The 9537-nt window shown below is 39.6% G+C and overlaps 1 protein-coding gene across 2 annotated transcripts in view; it reads right to left on the bottom strand.

The window, feature by feature from the left end:
- Positions 1-205: 205 nt before the first annotated feature.
- GTF2B (general transcription factor IIB) overlaps positions 206-9537 on the bottom strand; it is a 38389-nt gene continuing 29057 nt past the window's right edge. For both annotated transcript variants that reach the window (NM_001132703.1, XM_054527780.2), the window contains 4 exon segments: positions 206-620; positions 4457-4738; positions 7140-7269; positions 7397-7543. In NM_001132703.1, coding sequence (NP_001126175.1) covers positions 487-620; positions 4457-4738; positions 7140-7269; positions 7397-7543 — 693 coding nt within the window. In that variant the 3' untranslated portion in view covers positions 206-486.

The following is a 9537-nucleotide window of genomic DNA, read 5'->3' as shown; positions in this document are numbered from 1 at the left end:
ATACACATCCTTTCAAACTGGAAAGTAAATGATGTTGATGTTAACAATGGTTCTCAAAAGCTTTTGCTCTTTCCATGAATTAAAATAAAAAACTATGTATATATAAGTAATGGAAATAAAGAACATCTATCAGCTTTATTAGCTGCAATGATTTGCATTATTTGTAATTATGTATCATAAGTTACATGTAACATATAACAAAAACTTTAGTTGTGAAAAATGTTTTATTCAAGAATTACATAATTTCAAATATCTTCCAAAATACAGTTTCCTAGATTGCTACAAAAGAAATTTGATAAGAAATTTAAATCATTAAATATGTTTCACTAGTATATACATACAGAATGCCAAGCAATAGTATTCAGCCCTGGAATGCGTACCATGTCTTTTGTTTTTCCTCAAGAAAGGCTCAACCCAGCATTTTGTATTGGCTATGTACAACAGGCAAAGTTCTGTATTCAAGAATTTGACATTAGCTGCCTCAATTTATAGCTGTGGTAGTTTGTCCACTGGGGTGTCAAATTTGAAGTCTGTAGGAAACAGATCTGGGGCTCGAGGATAGATAAGTCTATAGGACTGTCTGATTGTAACATCAGCAACACCAGCAATATCTCCAATTTCTGAAAGACAAAAATCGAAACATTAACCATCATTTCCATCCTACCTCCTTTCTACTACCTGCATTGTAATTTGTGAGATATGATAGTATAAAGTGCCAAACTTAAAAACAAAACCAGAAGTGATTTCTAAAAACTGATAATAGAAATGCATACTAAAAGGTAGAAAGCGGGAGCTAGGCCAGGCGCAGTGGCTCGTGCCTGTAATTCCAGCACTTTGGGAGGCTGAGGTGGGCAGATCACCAGGTCAGGAGATCGAGACCATCCTGGCCAACATGGTGAAACCCCATCTCTACTAAAAATACAAAAAATTAGCCAGGCGTGGTGGCACGCGCCTGTAGTCCCAGCTACTCAGGAGGCCGAGGCAGGAGAATCGCTTGAACCCAGGAGGAGGAGGTTGCAATGAGCCGAGATTGCGCCACTGCACTCCAGCCTGGCAAGAGAGCAAGATTCCATCTCTAAATAAATTAATAAATGATGTTTAAAAATCCATTTTAATAAAGCATTCATAATACTTAACCAAATACTGTCTCAAAAAAAAAAGCGGGAGCTAAAGTCAGTAACAAGCAACAATAAAAACGATTACTAGTAGTTACTACCTTACAGGGTTGTCAATGTTTTAAAGGGTTTAACTAACATAAAATATATGAACAGTGTTCAGGTCTTAGTATTAGGAGTGTTATCATCTTATACTGGGTATCGTATTTACAGCTGACTGCTCCTTTTTCTTTATAAATCTTTCTGAGGATCACAAGAGTACTCCACAAATATATTCTTGTAAAGAAATTCACTTTATATTTCTGTATTTGAAAGCTCCCATGGAAAATCTCCCCTAGCTAACTTCTGTTAAGGGGTCCTTATTAAAAACAAAATGTGACACTATAAATATTGTTCTACAATCTTTTTTTCTACTTAATACATCAGAGATCAAACAGCTACTTATTATAGCATATGGAGAAGTTTTTCACTGATACAAGCACATACTTAAATATTCTGAGCTCAAACGAACATTGTACAGAATCCTAACAGATCCACTTTTACCCTTTAAAGTCACTGTCCCTTTTTTCCTTTCAAAGTCATTAAAAGAAATACCAAAGGACTGCCACTACAATGTTTGGTTAAGTATTATGAATGCTTTATTAAAACGGATTTTTAAACATCATTAATTTATTTATTTAGAGATGGCATCTTGCTCTGTCACCCAGGCTGGAGTGCAATGGCAAGATCTCAGCTCACTACAACCTCTGCCTCCCCGGTTCAAGCAATTCTCCTGTCTCAGCCTCCTGAGTAGCTGAGGCACCTGCCACCACGCCCAGCTAATTTTTGTATTTTTAGTAGAGGCAGGGTTTCACCATGCTGCCCAGGCTGGTCTCAAACTCCTCACCTAAGGTGATCCACCTGCCTCGGCTTCCCAAAGTGCTGGGATTACAGACATGAGCCACCATGCCTGGCCTGAGCATCTTTTAATACAAATTCATTTTACTACCTTTTCAGTTTATTCATATCAGTGAGGTTTTAGTGATTTTCACTGTGAATGCCTGCCATCATTGTACAATTAGCTAATTTTAAATTTCCATATCTCACACTGCATTACATTATTCTACATCTAAATACCAATAAATGCCAACTATTTGAATGTCAACTGCCTGCTGTGCAGAGAAGAGAAAGACCTTACATTTGAAGAAGACTTTACATATAAAGCCAAAAAGCAGAAGGCAACAAGATTAATGTTTTCATGTTGTTCATTAGAATAAACTTTACAATTAGGAATGTACCTCAAGGACAAACTGCCTAGCTGCAACTTCTCAATTTTACTAAAAGACTCAAAATTTCCTTAAAACGTGAGTGAAGGCCAAAGGGAATAGATAATGGCTCCTTCAAATAACTAATGATTGGCTTCCTTTCTCTAATTATTCCTATCATTTATTACTTTTTTCAACATATAGCCTAAGCTGAAGGCTGTTGTGAATAGAGTATTACAAAGTTATTGAGGCCAGTAATTCACTAACTCACTGTTTTTGTTTGTTTTTTGAGACAGTCCTGTTCTGTCTCCCAGACTGGAGTACAGTGGTGCAGTCTAGGCTCACTGCAACCTCTGCCTCCCAGGTTCAAGAGATTCTCGTGTCTTAGCCTCCGAGTAGCTGGGACTACAGGTGTGCACCACCATGCTGGGCTGATTTTTGTATTTTTAGTAGAGATGGGGTTTTGCCATGTTGGCCAGGGTGGTCTTGAACTCCTGGCCTCAAGCAATCCACTCACCTTGGCCTCCTAAAGTGCTGGGATTACACAGGTGAGCCACCGCACCCTGCCACCAACTTTTCTTTTTTTTGAAAAAGAGCCTCACTCCATCAACCCAGGCTGGAGGGCAGTGGCAAGATCTCAGCTCACTACAACGTCTGCCTCCTGAGTTCAAGTGATTCTCCTGCTTCAGCCTCCCTACTAAATGGGATTCAGATATGTGCCACCACACCTGACTAATTTTTTTTGTATTTTTAGTAGAGACAGGGTTTTGCCATGTTGGCCAGGAGGCTGGTCACCACACCTAGTTTATGAATTTCTTTACATGCATTTGTTCATGAATAACTTCTGTAATCCTCAAAGACTTAGAAAGGAGTAGTCACTTCTAACTTTAAAAGGGAGTTAGTGGGCCATGTGTGGTGGCTTGCGTCTATAATCCCAGCACACTGGGAGGTGGAGGCAGGTGAATCACATGAGGCCAGGAGTTCGAGACAAGCCTGCCCAACATGGTGAAACCCCATCTCTACTAAAAATACAAATATTAGCTGGGCGTGGTGGCACGTGGCTGTAGTCCCAGTTACTCAGGAAGCTGAGGCATGAGAATAGCTTGTCCGGGAGGTGGAGGTTGCAGTGAGCTGAGATTGTGCCACTGCACTCCAGCCTGTGCAACAGAGGGAGACTGTTTCAAAAAAAAAAAAAAAAAAAAAAAAGGTAAAGAAATTCACTTAATACTTCTGGTGAAAGTTTTCCTACAACACTAAACTTAAACATGGCTTTAGAAGGCTGAACTACTTACATCTACTTATTTCAGAATTTGTATTAAGAAACTGTAAAATACTGTGCAAAATGGGAAAAAAACAACCTTCACAGAATGTTAAAAGCTGATGGCCAACACATATTTTACAGTGTGTCTATCTGTAGGATCCCATGCCAAGCAGTGAGAAACAAAGCTTGCCTCCCTGACCTCTAAGATTTAAAAAGGTAAGTTTGGGGAGGAAAAGAGTATTCAAAATTATCAGGAGGAATATATTTAGGGAGAAAAAACTTGTAAGAATAAAAGATGTACAAACTAAAATAATTCAAATGGGAAAAAAATTAGGTTTGTTCACAGGGTTATGTCTCTGAACATTTTTTTTACGAGCTGCTTAAAAGCAAAACATATTTTCTTAACGTTTTGATGTTGAGGAATGATGTCTTAAACGTGGGGTTTTTTTTTGAGATGGAGTCTTGCTCTGTTGCCCAGGCTGGAGTGCAATGGCACAATCTCGGCTCGCTGGAACCTCCACCTCCCGGGTTCAAGCAATTCTCCTGCCTCAGCCTCCTGAATAGCTGGGATTACAAGCCCCACCACCATACCCAGCTAATTTTTGTATTTTTAGTAGAGATGGGGTTTCACCATGTTGATCAGGCTGGTCTCAAACTCCTGACCTTAGGTGATCCACCCGCCTTGGCCTTCCAAAGTGCTGAGATTATAGGCGTGAGCCCCCACGCCTGGTCAAATGTGGGTTCTTGCTATTTACCTGGTTCAGACTTAAAATGGAAAAACAATCACATGCTGCAAATTTCAGTTTACTGCCACACTTCCTGATGACGAACCCTACCTTTTTGGGTCCTCTTTTCAGCTGATGCCTGTGAGGCCATGTAAATAGCTGCCGCTGCCACAGAGATGGGGCTCCTCCCGGGAACCAAGTCCAGTTCCACAGCTTTACGGGCTATATGTGTAGCTGCCATCTGCACTTGTTTAGGAAGACAAAGGTTGGAACAGAACCTGGACATGAAGTCCCCAGTTGTAATCAAATCCACACTGGTTTCTAGCGCTTTCAAAATAAGTTTAAAACACCGACCAATTTCTTTCTTAGAAATTCGTGATACGGCACATATTTCTAAAAGAAAAAAAAATTAAATAAATCAATTCACTTAAGCCATATAGTTCATCTTAAAATCTACCATTTCTAATTATAAACATAATATACATTCTAATTGTAAAACATTCAATTATACCTTAAAGATGAAACCCTAATCCTCTCAGTGATACTTCTTCCAACAGAGGTAATTGCAAATTTCTCAGTTAAATGTTCATCACACTTTTTTTTTTTTGAGACAGAATCTCATTCTGTTGCCCCGGCTAAGGGCAGTGGCTTGATCTCAGCTCACTGCAACCTCCACCTCCCAGGCTCAAGTGATTCTCCTGCCTCAGCCTCCCGAGTAGCTGGGACTACAGGCGTGTGCCACCACACCTGGCTAACTTTTCTATTTTTAGTAGAAACAGGGTTTCACCATGTTGGCCAGGCTTGTCTAGAACTCCTGACCTCAGGTGATCCTCCTACCTCAGCCTCCCAAACTGCTGAGATTACAGGCATGAGCCACTGCACCTGGCCTAATGTTCTTCACTCTTTAAATTTAGGGTTTTTTTGTTTTTTGAGATGAAGTTTCACTCTGTCGTCCAGACTGGAGTGCAGTGACACCATCTAGGCTCACTGCAACCTCTGCCCCCTGGGTTCAAGCGATTCTCCTGCCTCCCAAGTAGTTGGGATTACAGGCGCTTGCCACCACACCAGGCTAATTTTTTGTATTTTTAGTAGAGATGGGGTTTCACCATCTTGGCCAGGCTGGTCTTGAACTCCTGACCTCATGATCTACCTGCCTCGGCCTCACAAAGTGCTGAGATTACCGGCGTGAGCCACCATGCCTGGCTAAATTTACGTCTTAATCTTTCAAAATATTAACTGCTCTAAGGATTAATTCATGCAACTAAATTTCTTTAAATGAAAAATTCTTTGATGTTTATGTATTAATCTGTTGTAAGCAGTGTTACCAAGGAATTGAAAGAAAATACTCAAGCTAAAGGATGCCTCTTAGGCAACACAATACCATGTGTACATGAAATCCCTGTGATTATGGGCTGTAGCTCAATGAGATAAAATATTTTGATCCTGCTATTCCCAGATGCAACCACCATACACTTTCAGAAGAAATTTAACAAAAGCTGTTTTAGTTGTAAAAACAACAAAAAAGATGATGATAAAGGCCATCACCTCTTCACTTTTACATAAACATAAAAAATAAATACTCACTGGATGAATAAAGGGTTAAGTATAGTCTTCAGCTAAACTGACCTTTGGTAGTAGAAGTCAGTGAGCAACACTGAACAAATTATCACATATTCACATGTAACTGCAAACTAGATGAAAAATACCAGTTCTTAACCGAAGTGTAAAAGTGCAAACAATACACCTCAAGAGAAAAAACTTAACTGATAACTTTTTTTTTTTTTTTTTTTTTTTGAGATGAAGTCTCACTCTGTTGCCCAAGCTGGAGTGTAGTGGCGTGATCTCGGCTCACTGCAACCTCCGCCTCCTGGTTTCAAGCGATTCTTCTGCCTCAGCCTCCTGAATAGCTGGGACTACAGGCGCGCACCACCACGCCTGGCTCATTTTTGTATTTTTAGTAGAGACGGGGTTTCACCATATTGGCCAGGCTGGTCTTGAACTCCTGACCTCATGACCCAACCACCTCGGCCTCCCAAAGTTCTGGGATTACAGGTTTAAGTCACTGTACCTGGCCTTCACTGATACTTTCTAAAGCTTGACTCCCTCATCTACAGAGACCGGTGCTAGAAATGGAAACTGTTTTCATGTAAACCAAATGTATAAACGGCCTACTTTGGTTTATGATTACAGGCCTTCTGAAAGCCCACAAAGCAACAGTCCATCAAAAGATCTCACTAGAAAAGAACACAGTGAGCTTACATGGACTAAAATGAGTCTACATGGGAAAACAGCCTAAAAGAACATGCTATGAATTTGCTGTCAAGGAACAAAATAAGTAGGCAGTGGCAAATGATGCTCAAGTGGATTACTGTAGTCACAATAAAGATGACTTAGCTTCTAAGTGTCAAAGCTGCCTGACATTGGTCTGTTTCTTTAATATGATATAGAAAATGCTATTTTAGGATGGGCACAGTGCCTCACGTCTGTTAATTCCAGCACTTTGGGAGGCCAAAGTGGGCAGATCACCTGAGGTCAGAAGTTCGAGACCAGCCTGGCCAACATGGCGAAACCCTGTCTCTACTAAAAATACAAAAGTTAGCCAGGTGTGGTGGCACGTGCCTGTAATCCCAGCTACTCAGGAGGCTGAGGCAGGAGTATAGCTTGAACCTGGGAGGCGGAGGTTGCAGTGAGTCAAGATCGCACCACTGCACTCCTGCCTGGGCAACAAAGTGGGACCCTGTCTCAAACAAACAAACAAACAAAAAAACACAAAAAAACAAAGCTAAAAACTTACCTTTAAATGTCCTAGGAACCCCTTCTTGTCTACAGGCAATATAGAGACAAGCAGAAGCTATAGCATCATTAGCTCTTCCCTTCAGGCTCTTCTGTTCATATACTTGCTTGAATAAATTATTCGTTCGATCCTTCAAAGCAGAGAAACTAAGTTTAACTCTACGTCATTTAATTAGCTGCAATATCAAAATTTCATGTGTTCATTAAATGATGCAAAGTCAATGCCAGAATGGCTAAAGGAGGCAGACAAGAACTTACAACTATATTTCGAGGTAGATTGATTCTGTCTGCCATGGTAGTGATTTCTTTGAATGCATTCATCATTGCCCGATCAGAACTGCTCATTGTTCTCCGATTCTGGTACTTAGAATTGCCAAACTCATCAAAACTTGCAGCTCCTGTGCCCTATAAAACAGTTTTATAACTATGAAAAAATTTTTTGGAAAGCATGAAAAATGGACAGTTTCTATGAAAATATAGCTTACAAGATCTGATTCTATATAGACTAGATATCTGAATTGTGCATCCTGCTCATCTATACTAAATGAACATGTAAGTCTAACAACTGTTCAAGAACACAGAAAACAGGAAGCTTAAAGTGTATAAATAGAAATATGATACAAACACCTGACAAAACAATGGAAAAAGAAAGTCTAATTTCACTTAGAAATATGATAAAAAATATTAAATACTAGAAAACAGAATCCAACATCATATTAAAAGGTAGTATATCATGACCAACTGGAGATTGTTCCACAAGATATTATTAGAGAATCAAATAATGTAAAACATTACATTAACAGATGTAGGAAGAAAAACCATGATCATTTCCAAAGATGCTAAAAAGGCAAATGAACAAAATTCAAAGTTCATCTTTGATAAAAACTCATAGGACGCTACAAATGAGTACTTCTTTACATTAGAAAACCACTCTCCTCTGCCCAAAGAAAGTACTATGATTAATGGAGAAACATTACCAGCATTATCACCAAAATCACAAGACAAAGGCACCTCCTACTGCTACCATTTTGTAACACTGATTGGAAAAACTAGCCAATGTTATTAAGCAAGAGAAAAATCGGAAGTACAAAATTGGAAAGGATGTGATAAACTGTTTGCAGATAGTACCTTTATACACCTGGAATATGCAAGAAAATCACTAAAAAACAGCTGCTATAAATAATTCATTAAAGCAGCAAGGTCAAGATAAATAGAAATCAATACCCTTCATAAGTACAATCAACCAATTAAAAGACAAGGAAAGCAAATTTTTCAATTAAAACAACAACAAAAATCTTGGAATAAACTTGAGAAACATGTGAGACGTTCATGAAGAAAACTTTCAAACATCTCCTAAAGGACACATAAGATAGCTAAGGAAATGGAAAGGCATTATATGAGTTTTTGAATACAAGATTTATTATGAAGAAGCCAATTTTCCCTGTGTCAATTTGCAAATGAATCTGACCAAAACCCAAGTGAGAATATTAAATATTAAAAAACAGGCCAGGCGCAGAGGCTCATGCCTGTAATCCCGGCACTTTAGGAGGCCGAGGCAGGCGGATCACCTGGGGTCGGGAGTGTGAGACCAGCCTGACGATCATGGAGAAACCCCACCTCTACTAAAAATACAAAATTAGCCAGGCGTGGTGGCACGTGCCTGTAATCCCAGCTGCTTGGGAGGCTGAGGCAGGAGAATCGTTTGAACCTGGGAGGCGGAGGTTGCGGTGAGCAGAAATCGCGCCATTGCACTCCAGCCTGGGCGACAAGCGCAAAACTCTGTCTCGAAAAAACAAAACAAAACAGGCCGAGTGTGGTGGCACAAGCCTGTGGTCTCAGCTACTCAGGAGGCTGAGGCAGGAGGGTCACCTAAGCCTGGGAGTTTGAGGCTGCAGTTAGCTATGATTACATCACTTCACTCTAGACTGGGTGACAGAAAGAGACCCTGTCTCAAAAGAAAAAAAACAAAAAACCCCACAGAAAACAGAATCCAACAGGGTATTAAAAGGCAGTAATATCAACCAAGTGGAGAATGTTCCACAAATATATTAAAGAATCTAATAACATAAAACATCATATTAATAGAGCTAAAGAGGAAAATCATATGATCAACTCCAAAGGTACAAAAAATGCAAGTGAACAAACCTAACTTTTTTTAAAAATGAAACAAACTTAACCTTTAAATGGAAAAGACTAGTGAAGAAAATGCTGAAAAAGAGCAATGAGGGAAAACTAGTGCTACTAAATATTAAAACAGTGTGGTATGGCATTTGACTAACTGGACCAGGACAGGAAAAGACAGAAAGTCGAGAAATATGCCCAAGTACACATAGAAATTTATTATGTGATAAATCTAGCAGCTTAAAAATATTTCTATCTTGCCCAGGGATGGTGGCTCA

The sequence above is a fragment of the Pongo abelii genome, chromosome 1 (assembly GCF_028885655.2).
Source record: "Pongo abelii isolate AG06213 chromosome 1, NHGRI_mPonAbe1-v2.0_pri, whole genome shotgun sequence".
Classification (NCBI taxonomy): domain Eukaryota; kingdom Metazoa; phylum Chordata; class Mammalia; order Primates; family Hominidae; genus Pongo; species Pongo abelii.
The sequence above is the reverse complement of the archived record's forward strand: the minus strand, read 5'-3'. Positions and strand labels throughout refer to the sequence as shown.